Below are 21,573 nucleotides of genomic sequence, written 5' to 3' on the forward strand. Positions count from 1 at the left end.
TACAAATATGATCCAAGTTCTTATATTTTAAAATTACATTTTTTATATTACCAAAATGAAATGGATTTGGATTTAAGTCTGATCCATGTTCTTATATTATAAAACAATAATTTTAAATCATTAAACTAAACATTTAGTTTAAACATAAATTTTGATTATTGAACCAAAATATTGATCTCAAATTGGATTCAAAATTAGAATTTCAGTGGTTGAATTGAATAATGCCATGCCCACTTTAGATTGGTAAATTAAGTAATTTAGTTAATTATTGTATCATTAAGTTATGGAGTGAGCCTTCTTAACCACAAACGAATTGAGTCCCAATTTACATTCCCATATATGGATGCCTGAATGGTCACACGAGAATTTCCACTTTCTATGATGTGACGTTGGTCTAAATTGTGAAATCAGTTCGAGAAATTTATCCAGTAAAGTACACAATCAAAAGAAATCACAACAAAGACCCAAGAAGAAGAAAATAAACAACTTGGCCGTGAAACATCTATCATTCTTAATAAGAAAACAGGGGATTTGCTTGAGGTCCCTGCAAGATCTCCTAATTTGAAGTTTCAATACGAAAAATCCTCCCTAAATTCCACGGACCAAAATCATTCTATGGAAAAAAAGGGAATTTCCATGAACTAAAAAAAACAAGTAATTTTCCTAGTACACGAAGAACTAGTGTGGGGGAAGCCCACTTGGGGGAAGCAAAAAGGTAGCCTGGAGATAATCATCTTCTGGTGACAGAGTCAAATGGCATAAAATTACATCTTGATCTGTGAAGTCGTATCAAGAGATCATCTTCTGGTGACAGAAGCAAAAAGGTAGCCTTGACATATTCAAATCAAGAGATCATCTTGATCTGTGAAGTCGTATCTCTGCCCAACAGCCTTTAGAGTTTGATAAACTACAAACATCTTTGGCCTTTCTTTCGGTGAAGACAGAACACAGTTACAAGCAATTCTAAGAGACTGAATGATTTCTCCATCAAATCCCTTTCCAATTAAGCATTTGTCTATGGCACAGAAGGGACTTGAGTTTCTATCTAAAAGATGGGCGATCCACTCGACTAAACCACCATTGAAGCTCTCTGAAACTTTTGTCACATGGGTTGGTTTCTCTCCTGTGAGAAGCTCCAGAAGCACAACTCCAAAGTTATAGACATCCCTTTTCAGGGCTGGCACTGGTGTCTGTATATACTCAGCAGCAACATAATCCATGTCCGCTTCACATGTCATGAAGGTAGTACTACTCATATGGGACTCATCCAAGTTGAGAAGCGTGGCGAATCCAAAATTTGATAACTTGGGTTCGAAGTTCTCATCCAACAGAATGGATTTGGAGCTTATGTTGCGATGGACAATGCGATTGTCACAGTTATAGTGCAGCCACGCCAGGCCTCTTGCCAGCCCAATTCCAATTCTAAGTCTCTGAGGCCACTCTATGGCCTTGCCATTGGCTTCCTCAGGATGGAGTAAATCGTAGAGGTTCCCGTTGGGCGTGTATTTATAGATCAAGAGCTGCTCTTCAGCACTGCAGAAGCCCAAAAGTGGGACCAGGTTGCGGTGTTTCACTTTGCCTAGAATCATAAGCTCGGATTTGAATTGTCTCTCAACATGTTCAGAATCCTGGAACCGCTTAATTGCAAGCAGAGTTCCATCTTGGAGCTTGGCCTTGTATATGGTCCCTGTCCTCCCTGAACCGATGATGTTGGCTTGGTTGAAATTGTTGGTGAGCTTCATGAGTTCGCCAAGACTAATTTCGGTGACTACTTCCTCCGACAGAGAGGTCTGTGAATGATATAACCTTTGTTATTGTAAGGGAAACAAGAAAAAAAAAAAAGATGATTTTTGAACAAAATCAAACAGTTAGGAAGAGATAATCAAGGAAATCGGAACGCGTTTCTAAGTGATTGTGAAACAGAGAAAGAGAGAGAACTACCTTGGTGATGTTCATGGTTCCACCCGTTATATTTTGTTGCTTGTTTTTCTGATGTTGTTGCTTCCTCTTAGACATCCAGCGAGAATAAATGGAAAGAAAAGCTATAGATGGAGGCATGCTCATTCCCCAGCCAACCATATATCCGCTCATGAAGGTAGGACCAAACTTCTTCCTAGCTTCCAAACTTGCGAAAATAATACCAGACAAAAGAAAAATGAGAAATGACAACATCTTTAGAGGGGCCTTTGCCCATCTGTTTCTCTTGATGTCTTGTTTACTACCGCTGATTATTGGTAGTTTAAGCAACAAGAAGACGACAACAGAAACGACTAAAAGTGTAACAACCACTCCAGCAACTGCCGATCCGATGATAACTGCACCATGTGATTTCTTAGGAGCTCCAATGCATTCATTATCCAAAGGAGGTCCACAGAGTCCCAGATTATTCGCAAAGTTATCTGCTGAAATAGTAGCATTGGCGCTAGAAAAGTGAGGGATACGTCCGGATAAGCGATTGTTGGAGACACTAAATGTCTTGAGCCGATTGAGCCCACTGAATTCAATCGGGATACTCCCTGTTAATTGGTTGTTGTCGAGTTTAACTGAGGCCAAATAGGAACAGTTCGCAAGACTTGCTGGGATCGGACCACTGAAATCGTTTGAGGAGAGATCAAGGGTGGTTACAAAAGGGAGCCTTTTAGAGATATCCAATGGAACGGGTCCAGAGAGATTGTTGCTGGAAAGATCTAAACCTGTCAAGCTAGTGCAGTTCTCAATACCCTTGGGGAACTGGCCTTTGAGTCCCATGTCTGAGAGGCGGATGTTTAGGACCTTACTCTCGTCGGGGTGCCAACAATCGATCCCAGTAAATTTACATATGAATCCTTCTGTTTTGTTGGCGAAATTCCATGAAGTGTTTAAGTAGCCGAAGGGGTCTTCTAGTGAAGCTTTTAGGGTTCTCAAGCAGTAAATATCAGTCTCGGTACCATGGATTATTACACTACGAATACTCAGCAATAAGGAAATAAACAAATACAAGAGGACTAGAGATCTGCTGCTACCCATTGTCGTTTGCATAGCGATATCGTAAAAAAATCCTTTTAATTTCTTTATATAACTACAACAGAGATAAAGGATTATTTAAAATTATAAAAAGAAATTGCAGTAGACAACAAATGAAAGTAGGACAAAGCCGCCTTCAATATTATTGGAATTCATATTTATAGACTCTCTCTCTATCTGTTCTGTTCTGATTGAAGAAGAAGCACAAGGAAAACGATGAAGATCCAGAAGTACCAAGCAAGGGCGGCCGAGGGAGAGAGGAAGCGAGTTGTAGATTTAGAAAGCAAGAAAATCAACACAGGTTAGCACTACTATAGACAAGTGATGAGAAGGCTAGCAGCTGTAAGACAAACAAGACTTGGGCCTCAACTGGTTCAGAGTCTTCGAGCATGGAAGTTTGATCTGAGAATAGCAAAGAGGCAAAGACTAACCGAACTAAAAGACCATCAAAGAGAGAGAGAGAAGACCTCGGCGTACGTCAACATGATTTAAATTGAACTTATTAGGAGAGAGAGAAAAAACTTTAGCTGTTTGTGAAAAGGGAAAATCTATGATACAGAGAGTTTTGATCAATCAAAACCAATTTTGATAAATAACAGGTGATTGGCTATCACGTTTTTTATTCTAGTTGATTGATCAAAAGTTTTTCAGATATTTCATATCATATAACTTAACCCTAGTGAGAAACATTTCATAATGCGTGGGAGTAAATTCGATGCATGTTTCAACTTTCGAATAATAATGGAATTTATTTCAGTATTTCAATTAATTAGATTGAAGTTTTCCAAGAGCCATTTATTTTTGTCCCACCATGTGTAAGACAAGTCCAAAAACACGGTTTCCATTCAATTTACGTCTAGAAAAATTCTAGGGCGTACTGCGGATTCTCAAATCTTTGATAACAATACTTTTGATTTTTACATGGGCCCAAAACTAGTTTATTATTTTCTTCGAAAAAGAAAATAATTATTTAATTATAAAGTCAAAAGTCTACACCATCTACTGAAATAAAATTGAAGCATGCAGAACAATGGAGTACCGAATGGGTTGAGTTCATGATTGACCCCTCCCTGGTTCAGTGGTTCTCACCGCTTTAGAGTTTAGAAATAGCTCCTATACAATAAAACGTGTGAAATATGCGCTTCAGAAAATTAAAGTCGTGTTCGATGATTGTTTACTCTCAAAATTCCTAAGCCGATTTTGTTTGTGCAGAATAAGAGATTATTGAGTTAGATGGAACTCAGATTTGTTTACCAGAAGGCGCTACCCATACATCTCTTCATGAATGATAACTTAGCTAGAATAAGAGATGTTTTCGATGTACAACTTAGAATTCCGAGGGCTGAGCTGAACAGGTTTTGGTTATTGGGAACAAACAGTTTAGGTTTTAGGTAAATTGATGCGGGATATAAAAGTAATTATCGACCAAAAAGACAAACAAGTTTACATGAACTAAATAATTTAACTAAACAAGTTTTCATATATTATTAAATTGGTAATATTTTTAGAAATTGTAGAATTTTCATAAATATTTAATAAGTACTAATTGCTATTAATATTTTCAAAGATAAATAATTACTATTAATATCAATACTTTTATAAAAATGTAAGTAATATCAGATATTATCAAAGGATTATTAATATCACTATCAATATTATTATTAAAAATTATTATCATGAATATTTTTTTATAATTTCTATTAATTGTTAATAATTGTTGTTAATTGATAATTATTAATTACTATTTCAAATAATTATTATAGAAAATAAAACATATTGTAGTAAATAATTTTGAGTGGTTATAAAAATTGTCATAAATCAATTTTCATTTTCTATTAATTATCTGAAATATTAATTTTAATATGAATTATCATTATCAAAAATTATCAGATATATTAATGTAATATTAATTATCAGTAACTAATTATCTTGATTCAATTGTTGGTTTTTGAATAATATTAATTATCATAGATGATTAATTTTAATAACCATTTTGATAATTTTAATATTGATTGATTAGTTAAATAATTAGTATAGGTAATTTTCCATAATTTAAAGGAAGTAATATAATGATGGTTTTGCTAATAATATTTTCCTAAAAATCTTGGTAAATTGTTCATGTTAATATTTTTTTTATAATTATTAATAGTATTTCTAGAATTATTAATTATTAACAATAATTTGGGTTAGGGGTGCTCACATTAAATGTCAAACCAACCAAATTGGCCCAACCCAACCCGAGTTGATCAGTTTTTCAAAACCACCGATCGATTTCAGTTTGTGTGAGAAAATAAACCAACTCAGTTCAGTTTCGGCTTTCATGTGTGAAAGTCAAACCGATACTTTGTTTATGTAATCACTAATTAGTCCCTACCTTATATGTTAATTGTTGATATATTTTATTATGGTTACTTATGATAAAAACAAAAAAATGCAAAACCAATACAAATATAATGTAATGGTACAATATTTAGTTCAGTTTTGTATAAATTTAAATATATATTGACAAAAAAATCAGTTTTGTACAAGAAAACTAATCGAATTAAATATATATTTTGATTTTGCATAAAAAATAAAAAACTAAACTTAAATATAAATAGATATTTTGATATAAATATTTCAGTTTAAAATATATTTAAAAATTGACTAAATCGATAAACCGACCCTTCATGTTTGTGTTGGTCAGTTTCGATTTAATCAATAAGTAAACCGACAAAGTCAGATCGATTTAAGAAAATCACTCAAATCGACCCAACCCGACCTGTGAACACCCCTAATTTGGGTTGGTCGGGCCACTATTAACTAGGCCTAAATTGACAAGTGTGGTCAAACCATTGTTAATTGGGCCTGAGTTGATAGAATGAATGACAAGTTGGTCGGGCCTGAGTTGTTTGGACTTAGAAAACGGCATAGACTGATTGACTAGACTGAATATAACTAATGTAAACATGGATATGGATTGGGATCCGGTTTGAATTGTCGAAACCCGACGCAATATCTCCTTCCTCACTCATTTTTTAGCTACAGTGGTCATTCGCGATCACAATAACAAAACAAACTGGTATTTTAAACAAAAAAGCACATTTTTTTTACAATGTTTTAGCTCCTAAAAATACCCAAAGATTATGTTGGCCAATATTTTCATGAAAAGAATCCGAAAATATCAAGTTGTTTTGTTCAGCTATAGTGGTTGTTTTTCTTAGTAACTTGGCTGCCAAATATTGCCCAAATAATTCCCTATTTTCATGGCTTGAATCATGTCTTAAACCTTGCTTAGAGTATCTTCGCTGACATTTTTTTTCTCCAGCAACTTCCCTCTTTTTGCTCTCTCCTTGCGGTTGGTAAACAACAAGAACTGATTGAATGGATCATAGAAATTTAGGTGCAGGTGATGTGGGTAAATATGGATTCTAAAAGTGAGGCACGCATAGGGCTTTAGGACATGATTCATGAGTTAATCGTCAAGAGATCAGTGCTGAATTAGTTGTCTACATCGGTACATCGGTGGATGGTGTTGGTGTAGTTGGTGAAGTGGTGACATCAACTTTAGCAGTCCAACGACAGCATTAGAGGCAATTGACAGCTCTAAGTTCTAACAACCATTTATGTCAAACTTGGGAGATCACATCAGTCTGGGAACATCTCCGTTCCGATGTATTGTGCAGAGTTTAACATAAAACTTTTAGCTACTATTAGGATCATTCAACATCCAATAAAGCGAACTTGGCAGCTGGCATGAAATAAGAGCACCAGTGGGTTACATCCAATGCAGCGAACTTGGCAATTGGCATGAAACAGGAGCGCCAATGGGTCAGATAACGGACGGACCGATGGTTGTCCCATTATTTTACTACTATGGAACACGTGTACCGAAAATCTCCTCCGAAAACTTTACTGTTTATTAGAAATATATTTCCTTCTCTCTCCTCACTTTTTTCATTTCCCCTCTTTCTCTCTTTGGGAGAGAAAATTGCAGTTACGGCTACAGAAAATAAAGTGAAGATTAGTTAGGACTCGTACGACGCATGGACTTTATTTCTATGACATTTTTAATTAAATAGTATCCATCTAAGTTCAATTAAAGTATTATTTTTGGGGGTTCTGCTTGGTTTATCCAATCACAATATAAGTTCCGCTTTAATGAGAGTGACAATTTCCTATTTTCTAGATAATTTTGTATTTTTTTTTATATCTTAGTGCTAATTTTATTGGTTTGTTATTATTTTTTATACTATTATTAGGTAAAATTATAAAAAAAAATATCCTCTTATAATATTTTTATAAACCACCTTTGTGTTTTGACCCTAACAAAAGCCTCCCCTATAGTTTTGAGAAAAAAAGTGCAAATAACTCATTTCCAAGTTTCAAGTTTCAACAGTCTACTATTTGTTGCTGAAACCTCCCTTGAAGTTTGGTAATTTTAATCACCTCTCCTAAATTTCCTAACTAGTTTCAAGTTGTTGACCCCCCTTTGTTGGAATCTTTTAAGAAAAGACATCAAAATGTTCAAAATACCCATGCGGGTTTTTTATAACCAAAATATTTATTTTTCAAATTTTCTCTTTATATGAATCACTAGTCCAAATCCTTCCAATCTCTTTTCTGAAATTGATTTATTTTCCAAATTTTCCCGTCATATAATCACTCAAATGTAATTAAAGATGCAACTTTAACTTCTCTATTTATTTTTGTTGTTTATATAGTTTGTATTGTTTTTATAAACCAGCATCATCAGTAATTACATGAGTATTTTAGATATTTTTGTTTTTTTTAGAAGATTATAAGAAATCTAACTAGAGGGTCAATTTTCAACCGTATCAAAAACTTTTAGGAGAGGTGATTACAATAACTAAACTTCAAAGGAGGTTTAATGGAGACAAGAAACATCTATCTATATTTTACTAACAGTTAATTTGCTTAGTGTTTTTTCCCGATATATATCTATCATTCTTCATTATTTTGGGTTTGGTCTTGTGTTTATTCTCAACCACTCAAGTACTTGTCGGAAAATAAGATGCTTTTTCCTATTGAACCGTCAACTACGCCAAACTTCTTAGTCAACGAAGACTTCGCAGTATACACAATATTGACATGAACTCTTCATTCGTATATTATCCAATGAATTAACTATATATATATATATACAGCTCAAGCTAGCTTTGTTAACTGTCATTCAACTCCACATGCCCATCTATTTATTTGGTCCATCTATTCAACTCCTACATAACGTCGTCTAGGTATCAACTACTGCGCACCAGCATTCAGAATTACGGTGGTCATCATTTCCGAAAATAATCAATTCTCGCCTAATATCCCCATTCAATATGCCAAATTCTCGAGACAAGCAAGCTCTCAAGATGAATGGGATGTCTGAAACTCTCACCAAAGACGGGGAAACAATAGATTCCACCCAGCTGGAAATTCGCCGATAAAACTAAGCATGCACAAAAACGAAAAACGGTTGTTGTAATTGGAAAAATGAAGACGAAAAAACCGAGAAAATAGATTAAAAAAGCGATAGTAGTGAAAGTCGGTTGCTGCAAAAATCATGTACCATTTCAGACGAGTAAAAACACATTCAACTTCGAACGCTTCTCGTTCTTTGAAGAAAACACTGAAATCCTTCGCCGGGCCGGGATATATTACCAAAGCTACTGAGATTCAGCATCTGGCTGACAGTGATAGTTTCTTGGCCAGTTCACACGGTTATTACAGTCGAGGGTAATTTTTTTCTCTAATTTGCCAGTCAAGGGTAATTTGGTCATGAGAATTGTATTTATGTTGATGTGGATAATTTCTGTTAGTAAAGTGGTTTAACAGAAGGTGAGTTTTGGAAAATAAAAACTCGCTTACATCCTGAATTTTAAACATTTTGAAAAGTAATGGTGAATTTAAGAAAAATATTAAAAATTAAGTTTTAGACAATTTCCCTAAAAAAAAATCAGATAATCCACTTAATTATGCTCAAAAATATAAAAGAAAATGTTCAGATAATCCGCTCTCTCATTTAATTCTAAAGCCAATAAATTTAATTCTTTAATGAGCTTAAACTAGAATTAATTACAGATGCATTGAAGTTACATCAAGAGATCATCGTTGTCTATGAACTCGTATCCCTCTCCAACTGCCCTTAGAGTTTTGTACACCTCAAACATTTTGGGCCTTTCTTTAGGTGGAGACAGGACACAATTACATGCTACTCCAAGAAACTGTAAGATTTCTCCATCAAAACCCCTTCCAATCAAGGATTTGTCTATGGCACTGTAGATCCCTGATGTTTTATCTGAGAGATGGGCAATCCATTCGACTAAACTCCCATTAAAGCTTCCTTGAGCATTAGTCACTTGATCAGGTTGCTTTCCTGTTAGCAGCTCAAGAAGCACTATTCCGAAGCTATAAACATCTCTCTTTAGAGCTGGCACCGGTGTTTGTGTATAGTCCAGACCAACATAATCCAAGTCACCAGCTTCGCTTATCATGGAGGTATTTGTCTGGAATTCATCCCAGTTGAGGAGCATTGCAAACCCAAAGTTGGATATTTTTGGCTCAAAATTCTCATCCAACAGGACGCTTTTGGAGGTTAAGTTGCGATGAATAATGCGGGTATCAGAGTTATAGTGCAGCCATGCCAGACCTCTTGCTAGGCCAATCCCAATTCTAAGCCTCTTAGGCCACTCTAAGGCTTTGCTCTTGCCTTGATCCATAGGATGTAGCCAGTCATAGAGGGTTCTGTTGGGCATGTATTCATAGACCAACAACCTCTGCTCTTCAGCCATGCAAAAGCTCAACAGTGGTACCAAGTTACGATGTCTCATGACTTTCCCTAGAGTGGTAAGCTCGGCTCTGAATTGCCTCTCTAAATGCTCAGAATCCTCGAATCTCTTAATTGCAAGGAAACAATCAGTGTCCGGTGTTGCCTTGTACACTGTCCCTGACCTTCCTGAACCAATGATATGGTCCTTGTCAAAATTTTTGGTGAATTTCATTAAATCCTCCAACTTCATTTCAGTTACTAAATCATCCAACATGGAGACCTGGTGATCAGAATAACTTTTACATGAATAAAGAATGTAAGGAAATTAAAATTAATGTAGTCGATTATCATTGATATTGACACAGCATCAAACATGCAAATCAACTGGCTTTTAGGAAATAAAGATTTTTCTAGGGATAAAATTACCAAAAGGGTATGTTCCAATTTCATATACAAACAACAGTGAAGCATTTAGAAAAAATTAATTAATGTAGCAGAAAATTATTCTTCAGCTGGCTTTTAATGCTTTAATTGTCAGAGCAGGTTTGTCATTGGTCCTGGTCAATTTGATGGGTCTGGTTCTTGAATCTAGTAGAGTATACTCAGGTTTTATGGTTTTATTTGCTTCAAATTGTCAAGGGACCATTTGACAAACGAGTGAACTGGCCGGATTATTTGACTTATAGAATTAGTTTTTAGTGTATAAAATAATTATATAATAAGTAAAAATTCAAGGGTATGATAATCAATCGAACTCAGGCGTTCAATCATTATTACAGGCTCAGAACCTATTTGATAACTTTAGTCACTGAAAAGCAAAGCAATAAATCATTCAGTTGAGTCACTGCAGCTGTTATCAAACGCCCCTTCCTCCACCATGTGTATGTGACAAAAAAGATATATATTTCTTAATATGAAACATTTCATATGCATGTTTCTGAATTCTGATGAACTATTTGTAATGACTTCACATAAGATGTCTATAATTACCATTTATTGGAGATACAAAGGATATTTTGAGAAGAAAAGTACAAAAGAGTTAGCAAGTCCAAATGCCAGGTTAAAGGTAATTGGGTGTCGTATTGTTTTGATGTTCTGTTTTGGGTCGATACCTGATCTGTTTGTTTAATTTGATAATTTCCTGTAAGAGAGAGAGAGAGAGAGAGAGCTTGCCTTGTTGTGCTTGTTTCGACGCTTTGCATTTTGTTGTTTGGTTCTTTGATGAGAATCTCGCTTCCTCTTGTTAGAAACCCAAGGGAGAGGAAATAAAACAATACCTCCCACAAATCCGCCGAGGAAGGGAACTATTCCCACCACCCAGCCAACCACCAATCCCCTCTTAAAGGAAACATCGGAGAACTTCCAAACCTCAAAACCTGCTAATATAACCATAGACAAGAGAGCAAACAGTAAGATAGACACCTTCATGAGAGGCTCTATCCATCTCTTACTTTCAACTTCTTCCTTCTTCATCGATTGAGGTCACCGATCGATTCCTGAACGTGAAGCTTGCTGTTTTGCCGCCTGCCGAGCTTGAGGATGCTCAGATATATTTGCCCAGATATCGAGGTTGGTCAGTCTTGTAGAGATGACTGAATATATGAAGATGTTGCAATAACACGGCCAATGGTTATTGCAATTCTCAAGACCCTTTGGGAACATGGACCCCTGATCGAGCCATATGTCCGAGAGGCATATATCAGTTGTTTAAGACCCTGTTCTATTCTCCATCTGAATGCTAGAAGTCAACCTCAATTCATTTATAGATTAATCCTTTTGGAAATTTAATCATTCTGGTCACTGGTTTTTAGGTGGATGGTTCGATCATCTGGTTCAAATGGATGATTTGTTTTGATAATAAAAACTAAAAAAATAAAAAAATAAAAAAACGGCTAAAAATTGTTGAATAAGTCGATGGATTGACGATTTGACTGTCTGAATCAATGAATTATTGATCGATTCAATAGTTTTTTACCAGGGACCGGGTTTAAGATAAAACATAACCAATTTCCTGAACAATTTCTGAGCTGAACAGTTCTGACCGTCCAATCAACGGCGGTTCAAAAACCATAGTTAGAATCCCTTGAAGAGCTTAAGCAGCGCCGATAGATTGAAATATGCCCATGCTACACCACTCCAGTCAAAAAATTAAATCAATGGTTGATTTAGTAAGAGAGTCCCTATAGTTTCACCCAATTATTAAAACCTATCCAATAATTTATGCATTTTTAATACACCCCCTCTACTTGGGCCTCAACTGGTTCAGAGTCTTCGAGCTTGGAAGTTTGATCTGAGAATACCAAAGAAGCAAAGACTAACCGAACTAAAAGACCATTAAAGAGAGAGAAGACCTCGGCGTACGTCAACGTGATTTAAATTGAAATTATTAGGAGAGAGAGGAAAAACTTTAGCTGTTTGTGAAATGGGAAAATATATGATGCAGAAAGGATATGATACAGAAAGAGTTTTGATCATTGATCAAAAGTTTTTCAGATATTTCATATCATATAACTTAACCCTAGTGAGAAACATTTCATAATGCGTGGGAGTAAATTCGATGCATGTTTCAACTTTCGAATAATAATGGAATTTATTTCAGTATTTCAATTAATTAGATTGAAGTTTTCCAAGAGCCATTTATTTTTGTCCCACCATGTGTAAGACAAGTCCAAAAACACGGTTTCCATTCAATTTACGTCTAGAAAAATTCTAGGGCGTACTGCGGATTCTCAAATCTTTGATAACAATACTTTTGATTTTTACATGGGCCCAAAACTAGTTTATTATTTTCTTCGAAAAAGAAAATAATTATTTAATTATAAAGTCAAAAGTCTACACCATCTACTGAAATACTGTCCATTCAAACTAGATGATTAATCTGTTCACCGAGAATCAGTCCCCAAAATAGCTCTGTATCCTGTCCGATTTTTAAAACCTTGCCCGAGTGAGTGTGACTCCATCCTCTTCCTCATGTCCCAAAGAAATAAAATATTAACCTTGGGAGATCCGTGACTACCTGCTTTTGCACAAGCAAAAGCCACAACCCTTACATTTGGTGTCTAAGCACCGAAGCACATAGTGACACAGGGTCGAGCTCGGAGCTCCCGACCGTAGCCACCGCCTACCCATCCAAGGAATAAAAGATGCAAGTGATTGCAGCCAAGCCATAGGTTAGCCTTAATCAACTCTCCAGTGGGAGATCACCTGATGATGGGATTGTCGGTCGAGCTCATCAAGGGATAGACAACCATGTATACCGACTAAAAGCTCTACAGCCAAAAGCTTATTGGACCTCCTTAACAGTCACCATTAACCAAAAATGCAGAGAAAAGAGTACTGATGAAAGTGTAAAATACGATCAGTGGAATTCACATCGATCTGCGCCTCAAAAACCCCTACAGCCAATCGCCGAGATGTGCTTGTGGGGCGTTTTTGGGATGTTCCGGGTGGGGCCCAGATGTAAACTCTGATCAGTGGTCCCCATTGAAATATTGTAAAATCCTTTTTACCAAGGTCCCAATTTACATCAATAGGGGCTTGAAGGAACTAACAACCCTTATTAGTGTAATAATAACATACAACAAGGAACCAACAATACTATGATAAGAAGTAAATTAGCCAAAATATACCACCATGCTTGGATAGATATGAGAGTTGGTGGGCGTCAATGGGGGAGCTAGTAATTTTCTTTTAGAGGGGCATTAAAGAGTGATCCTTAACATCTCTATTCATGTTTTGGAGGGGCCAAGGACCCCACCAATATACTTGACTCTACCCCTAGCTAGTGGATCTCCTTTAACTGATGACCTTTTGGTATAGTATGAGTTTCAATGTCAAGAAAATAGTGAAAATCACCTACATAATGTGCACATTGATTCTTGATCTCCAATAAAATATGAAAAACCATAATTCTAATGCTTATAAGCAAAAGCTAAATACAATTTTATCTAATGAAAGAATAAAAGGAATAAAAATTACAAATTTATCAAATCAACTAGCAATCTAGAGATTCAAGAATGATAACGATTTTTTTTGATAAATATTCAAGAATGGTAACAATTGCAAATCTTGAATCCAACAATCATCCAATGGCTAAATCATCGTAATCACATTAAAATTAAAAAAATAAAACCTTAATTTATTTCAGATCATACGCCCCATGAGTGTGAAACACTTAAACTATCAAATCTTTTAGAACAATTGAAATTGCCCAAATCGATATGCAAGAAAAAGAAAAATCTGGGCATCCAAATAATTTATTTCATCACGGTTCAACATCCCAAATGAAACCATGATTTGAAACCACAAAAAAATGATCATATAGTGATCATTATGTGAACAAATTCCAGCAATTAGAAAGGATGAAAACCAAAATGCTAAAATCGCAGAGTGAGAAAAAACAGTTTTTGTCCTTGGATCATTTGGGATTATATTTGATGAAGAGAGATCAGATCTTTGGATCAAGAATGAGTATAATACCTGATTATGATGTCTATAATTGCATAAACCAAAGTGTTGCTCACACCCAAGCTTTGATCTACCCAAAACATTGAAACTAGCTGAAAATGGCGCAACTATGATTTTGTAGTCTTAGAAAATTCTATAGAGTTTCCAAGAGCAAGGTCTAACCTTTGTCATCAATTTGGGTGATAATTTGATCCCAAAATAAGTGTAGATTAACGGTAGATATGTTGGCTAATGGATCAATTGATGGATAGGATCCAAAACCCTAGTAAGATTGGTCTTAAATTACACCTTCTAATTAGAAAATTTCGTATGGAATGAAACCCACAACTTAATGAGAGAACCAACACTTGAACCTTAGTGATGTTGTCCGTATTGAGGTGGACGAGCAGTAGATACTAAATAGTGTCTCATTGAACTGGACGAGTTGAGTTGGAAGTGATATGGAGAGGTGAAGTTGAGGTTGGGACTATGTGAGTAGGGCGAGGTGGTACACCAAACACGACATGTGAGAAAACAAACTCAAAGGCCCTCAGGAGGTTTCCTAGGAAAGGCACTCTATCACTCAAGTTAGTGAAGGATGGATGAGGTTGACTAGGCCAAGGGACTAAGGACAAGCTGGTCTTAACAGAGTTGTGCTAAAGGAGAGAGGGAGAGTTGAGAGAGAGTGGAAGAGTGGATACCTCAAGGGGAGTGCATTTAAATACTTGGGACACATGGCACAGGCCGAGGTGCCTACTGTTCAAGGTTATAGGGTAGTTCCAATTCCTTCACCATGGCTGGTTATAGAGTCCCTGCCCTTCGGCCGATATCCCTCATCATCTAGGGTTCTTTGGTGGTTCCACGATTGCCAATCCGCTCCTGATGTGGTTAGATTGACACCACAAGCTATGCCATGTCATATACGAGGTGGCAACCAAACCAGGCAGTGTACGACCCCATTATTTACCATCCTAAAGGCCCAATTGTATTGGTTGATCCCATTATGTGATAATTAAGTCTATACATTACAATCTTTCACATATAATTAATCTCTCTGCTAATAATACTTAACACCACATTAGAAGAATGACTTTTTCCCTCTTTATCTTTATGACATGATGTCTAACTTCCAACACTAATGGATCCTTCATTGAAGATTTAGATAACCCTAATATTGGTAGATTCAAGAATCCAAAGAGGAAGTTGTACAAAGTATGGATCTCTACATCTTACCATAGTATCACATTGATCACCCGTTGACATGCCATCTTTGAATATCCCAACATACCTTGATATTTAATCATAAAAGGATCTCACTAATTAGCATATCAAATATAGACAAATTTGATACACAATCTAACATCAGTATCAAATCTAGGATTTAAAATCAGCCCTCAATTGTTCCACTTGTCAGAAAGTCCACAGGAACATGTTGGATTTGGTCCAATTCAATGTTTCTTATAAGCACTAATCCTCACACTTTAGTTCACAACCTAAATAGCTGAGACCCATTACTCCACTACCTTGGGAAGATAGACTCCCCATGTCTATTCATTGTTGTAAACACAATATGTATAATACATCAATTGGAATGGAGGGCACGCATACATACCGTCTAACAATTTTTGTGCACAAAAGGTGAACTTCCAATTTGTCAATTAAAATGATTTCCATCTATCGTAACGTACATCGTTGCATTACCAAGATAGATGACACAGTAGCTGCATAATCCGACGACTCAAGCATATGGCCAATCACCCCAAGCTCAGGATTCTCAAACCAATCCTCCATAGTCATGTCGTTCATCAAATTTGTGCTATGTCGTCGCCCCACCATCACAAGGTTGTAATTATTATATTGTAGAGATCGAATTCCATAAAACACCTGCTCCATTTCCTCTACCACTTTTTCATAGTACATAGCATGTTCATTTCTAATATTGTTGAGTTTGAATTCATTCACAACTAAGTCATCCATTCGCCTCTCAGTCTCATTGTTCTTGTCTCGGTTCTTTTCCCATAGCAAAAACCTTACCACAGTGACACTCACGCCAGGGTGTGCTGACATTCGAGTGCAGTAGGCCAGTGCCTCACGATCATCTGCTCCGCCTAAAAATATTAGAAGAATATTATAAGAGAAGAAGTCACACATTGTGAAACCATGGTTGCCACGGTGTACAAGGATCCCCACTGAGCAAGGTGCATTAATTAGAACATTTCGATTAAGTTTGCTCAAGGAGCTATTAAACACCCATCCATTGGTGAGAGAGTGTTTCTTTTGGAAAGGAATGATAATGAGAGCAACCCTTTTCTCAAGCGCTAGTCTACAAATGTCCTCATGCATGCTCTTGTAAGGGGCAATCACAGTGCAAGGTTGGAAGAAGAAACGCTCATTTGAGTTGTTTGAGTAGTTTTTGAAGGCAATTACGACATGATCAAAATGGTTGCCACTTGATGTCTGCTTGTATATATCTGTATGGTGTACCATAGGAACAACTCGGCCGACCAACTCGACCAGGTGGAGCACATAAGCACTTATAGGGTTGTCATTGGTTGGGTGGGAAGCCTCAAGGAGGCTGATGATGGCATGAACATCATCATCACTATGAATGCATGGAAGGACCCTAAATTCTGAATCCATTCTGGCATTTTGTATTGTTCCCCTTGTCTTTGCTGTTGCAAAATAGTTGGAAGACTGCTTACAAAAAATTGTTGACAAGGGTGCTGCAATGGCTGTAATGAAAATGGTTGACAGTGTTATAATAGCCATGCTTTGGTCGTCTATCAACTGCACATAGGGATTAGTTGTTCAAAAACTTGATTAGAAAAATAAATATATAATGAGTGAGTAAATTAAAGAAGTTATTGTCATTTATCATTACACGTACCGTACTTGTTCTCCAAGTTATGAAGGTAAGTATCTCAACTATGCCTCTGATATTCATCATAAGACCAAGGGACAATGCATGTCTAAGGTTGAGGCCACAGAAAAAGGATGGTATCATAGTTGATACCAACTTGGCTATGTATCCAATGATAATAATGGATTGAAGCACTAGAAATTTTCTCATGTCATTGATTTGGTAAACATCAATACTCAACCCAAGTCGAATGTAGAAGAAAGGAAGAAGAAAGTCCTCAAGCATGGTATCAATGGTTTCAGCAAGGGCTATGCCAAGGGGTGAGCCTTCAGGTATAGCCAAACCTAGCAGAAGCGGCAAATCAACAGCAGATGCACCTATAATTTCCCCAACTGTTGCAAAGATTAATACTCCAAGCAATATAAGCACAATGACAATCTGATTGATTGGTCTCCCCATTGATGCTGTCCTATTAATCCACAATATGCCGGGCCGTAACATATAGAAAACAAAAATCACCACAGCAATCAAGGACATCAATGCAAGCAATGAGTTCCTTGTGGTGGTTTGATTTACAACAATGAACACTGCTATGAAGAAATATCCGATCATGTCATTAACCACTGAAGACGATAACGCAAGCCTCCCCATCTCAGAATTGACTAGATTGTACTCACTTATGGTGTAAGCAAGAACAGGGAAGGCTGTGATGGACAAAGATGCAGCCACAAAGATAAAGAAAAATCCTTGCCCAGGGTGGGAAACCAGCCTACCTAGGTAGAAACCAATGGAACCAGTGATTATAAAAGGAATTAGAAAACATGTGATACCAATTTTCAGTGCATTCTTGGAAGGCCATCGTAGCAGATTTCTGTTCATTTTCACAGGAATCAAGAACACAAAGTAGATTGTTGCTAGCGTAGACAATACATTCACAAAGCGCATTTCTCCCTTTGGAAAAATCGTGTCCATGAAAGATTGGCTATGCCCTAAGGCAGAGGGACCCAAGATTATACCACCCTTTACAATCATGCAAATAGAAAGGAAATTAAAAGAGAGAATACAAAGTTAAAATAATTATGAATTAATTGTAATTTTCATGGAAGAAGAACAAATAAATAAATAAAATTTGTTCACTTACAATGATATTACAAACGAACTTGGGTTGCCTGAGAGGCCTGAGGATAAATTGAATGGAACGAGACAAGAGCATGAACAAGACAAGTTGAGACATAAAGATGGGTATGGAGAATTTTAGAGGATCATATCCAAACCATATGCTTTTGGAGTTGAATGCTCTGAAATTGTAGAAGCATACAAATTCATGTTTGTTAACCGAAGCATTAGTGTCGTGATGGATGAACGCAGGATGTGCACGAGTCGTCATTCTCTCTCCCACAGGCAGGCTAAGCTTCAACCTTGAAGAAGAAGAAGAAAGAAAGAAAGAAAGAATTGCGTGGATGAGAAAACACATTCAGGATCTTTCTTTATATCAAGTTCTAGATGTCGTTGTTTTTTGCTGGTATAGGAAAGATAATATGTAACCGAATTTTAATTTTTGTTCGATAATAAGTTATGAGCACCAAATTTGGTGTTCCAGCCTATATGGTTGTTGGGTTAATTAAGTTCTCGTTGAGATATTTTTGGAACTAACATGCTAATATCAACTCTCTATATGTTTGGTGTTAAGATTAAGATTGTTACTTAGGAATTTAATTAGGATTAGATCCATGGTTTTCAAAACTAGACCGGACAGGATGTTTGGATCGGAAAAACCAGAAACCAGTCAGGTGATCGGTTCTGTTTTACCCCAGAACCGTTATTTCGCCAAAAACCATTAATTTTCTCAGTAAACCGTTGACCCGAGTGGTTGAACCATTCAACAGTTTGGCCGTTTTTTCATTTTTTTTTAATTTTTTATTTTTTGTTAAAATGAGCCGTCGATTTGACCCAAGAACCAGATCCCTGACCAGTTCATTGTCTGGTTCAGTTTTAAAAACCTTCATTAGATCACAGGTGAAATTACCCTTATTTTTGTTGAATGTTTCATTTATATTTCTTGTAATAACTTTATATATGATGAGGGCGGATTTGGCCCTCCAATGATATTGTGACACATGGCACCTCAGAACAATTAGGTGACATCCGGAACCACTTTGGCAACAACTTGCCTTAGCCAAGTTGATGGTGTCTCGCTGACGGCCCAGGCGCAGCATGGCACAGGCGTGGCCTGGCGGCCTGGCCCAAGCACGACCTGGCCCTGTTGCGAGCAGGCAGCCTAGCACAGGAACGACCTGGCGGCTTGGCACAGGCACCGACCTGGCGGCTTGGCCCAGGCGTGACCTGGCAGCCTGGCACAGGCGTGACCTGGCGGCCTGGCACAGGTGTGACCTGGCGGCCTGTCACAGGCACCGACCTGACGGCCTGGCCCAGGCACGACCTGGCACATGCGCCGACCTGGCGACTTGCAAGACGTGCTCGCCGACGAATTCGGCATGCATATCCAAACACTCCCACAATCCTTAGAAGTTGGCCCACGTGCTGAACGATCTGGAGGGTGGTCAACGTGCATGACGATTACCTCCAGGAATCTCAAACCACTTAGACGACCTCGCAGAAATCTCGAATATGGTGCGTGAAGCCCACGCCAAGCAATGCCTATATAAAGGCACCAACCCCAGAGGCAAGGAGGCAAGCAAGTAAAAAAATTCTAACTCTCATACTGTGTGATTTTTAGCTCGCAGTCTACTATGGGAGTGTTGACTTAAGCATCAGAGCGACCTCACCGGGTTAGCCACCCTGGGTCCTCTGACATTTGGTTCCTTGTAGGTCTCTAAAGAGCAACGAAGCTCATCAATCCAGCTCACCACCTGGTCAGCTCGGCACCTCACAGGCAGCCCTACACCTGGTCAGCCCAACGTCTCACAGGTAGCTCGCCACCTGGTCAGCTTGGCACCTCACAGGCAGCCCTGCACCTGGTCAACCCGGTGCCTCACAGGCAGCTCGCCACCTGGTCAGCTCGGCACCTCACAGGCAGCCCTGCACCTAGTCAGCCCGGCTCCTCAAAGGCAGCTCGGCACCTCACAGGCAGCCCTGCACTTGGTTAGCCCGATGCCTCACAGGCAACTATCCACCTGGTCAGCCTGGCACCTCATAGGCAGCCCTACACCTAGTTAGCCTAACACCTCATAGGCAGCTCGCCACCTGGTCAGCCCAGCACCTCACAGGCAGCTCGCCACCTGGTCAGCCCGACACCTCACAGGCAGTTTGGACTGATCAGCTCGGCATCCAAGTCCTCATCCAGCCAAAGTTCTCCACTTTGGCCTCTGAGTCATCGGCCACTTGAAGCAGATCAAATGACGAGGTACTTAACACAAAAAGTTGGCCATCACCAAAAATCGATCCATCAATATATATATATATATATATAATATTTAAATAATTTATATATTTATATACTTTATATAAATAAATATTTGTTTCATATATTTATTAATTACCTAAAATAATAAATCGGTCGAATCCAAATTGAATCAAATATTTGAGTATTTAATCGAATTCAAATTTAAACATTGATTTTCAATATCCATTGAATATCGAATAGAATTTAGATATTGAAATCTTCTTATCAGATTCACATTCGAATATTGCTTTATTCGATTCAAATTCGATGAATTTATACCCCTACGCATCACATTAGACATTTTGTAGTATGGTCATTGTTAGTGTTGTGGTGGGTTTTAAAACACAAGATTTTGGCGTGATTCAAAATTTTGTGATATATTTAGTTCCAAAACCCACTGTAGTTCAACTCAAAACACACTGCTAGAATCATGTGTATTCTTCTAGTTTCTCATATAATAGTTGTTATATGAGAAACGATCTATATCTTGGTCGCCACATTTTCCAAAGTTCTTCAAATAGGGGGTAGCGTTTGCGTTTCAAAGAGAGAAGGGGGTTTGGTTGTAAAGTTATTATTAGTTCTCAATGACATACAAGAGACGTGTTCAATTATTATTGGAGAACTATTGTTAATTGGGATTTAAAAAAAAAAAAAACAATATAAGTTTTACTAATACATGGACAAAATCAGATATGTCTTGAAACAAATTGCAAAAATCAAATAGCGGGATAAAAGGTGAAGTTTTTTTAACCAAATTTACCCTCCTTAAAACCCTAAAGACTCGTCTTTCGATCTCGTAATTCACAACTCTTTGGCATTGTTTTCAAAACCGGACTGGACCAGAAGGTCGGACCGGAAAAACAGGGAACAGGTCAGGTGATCAGTTTCGTTTCCCCCAAAATCGGATTTTCTCAAAAACATTGATTTTGGTCAGAAAATTAATTTACCAAAATTAAATTCATTTCAGAGGATTATCATTAAATTATTTACATTATATAATTAAATTACTCTATCATTTAGAATAACAATAATTATTAAATTATTCTTCATATTATATAACTACAGTAATTATTAGTTATTTTTCAGATAGTTTTTCAGAAATATATT

At 37.2% G+C, this 21,573-nt stretch overlaps 3 protein-coding genes across 3 annotated transcripts; all 3 read right to left on the reverse strand.

Moving 5' to 3' along the window:
• Window positions 1-699: 699 nt before the first annotated feature.
• LOC104586799 (probably inactive leucine-rich repeat receptor-like protein kinase At5g48380) lies at window positions 700-3,148 on the reverse strand. Its single transcript, XM_010244152.3, has 2 exons — window positions 1,942-3,148; window positions 700-1,790 (listed from the first exon to the last, which is right to left on the reverse strand). Exons 1-2 carry the CDS (start codon window positions 3,016-3,018, stop codon window positions 840-842), a joined length of 2,028 nt encoding a protein of 675 aa, XP_010242454.3. The 5' UTR covers window positions 3,019-3,148; the 3' UTR covers window positions 700-839.
• A 5,855-nt stretch (window positions 3,149-9,003) lies between these two features.
• LOC148802879 (probably inactive leucine-rich repeat receptor-like protein kinase At5g48380) lies at window positions 9,004-11,886 on the reverse strand. Its single transcript, XM_088896653.1, has 2 exons — window positions 10,931-11,886; window positions 9,004-10,037 (listed from the first exon to the last, which is right to left on the reverse strand). Exons 1-2 carry the CDS (start codon window positions 11,228-11,230, stop codon window positions 9,081-9,083), a joined length of 1,257 nt encoding a protein of 418 aa, XP_088752779.1. The 5' UTR covers window positions 11,231-11,886; the 3' UTR covers window positions 9,004-9,080.
• Window positions 11,887-15,640: 3,754 nt separating this feature from the next.
• Window positions 15,641-18,524, reverse strand: LOC148802880 (cation/H(+) antiporter 15-like). The gene is made up of 3 exons (XM_088888543.1): window positions 18,205-18,524; window positions 17,091-18,083; window positions 15,641-16,990 (listed from the first exon to the last, which is right to left on the reverse strand). The coding sequence occupies exons 1-3, from the start codon at window positions 18,448-18,450 to the stop codon at window positions 15,878-15,880; spliced, it is 2,352 nt and encodes a 783-aa protein (XP_088744669.1). The 5' UTR covers window positions 18,451-18,524; the 3' UTR covers window positions 15,641-15,877.
• Between the last annotated feature and the right edge of the window lie 3,049 nt (window positions 18,525-21,573).

This window comes from Nelumbo nucifera, chromosome 1 (assembly GCF_055504915.1).
Source record: "Nelumbo nucifera cultivar China Antique chromosome 1, China Antique-T2T, whole genome shotgun sequence".
Lineage (NCBI taxonomy): Eukaryota > Viridiplantae > Streptophyta > Magnoliopsida > Proteales > Nelumbonaceae > Nelumbo > Nelumbo nucifera.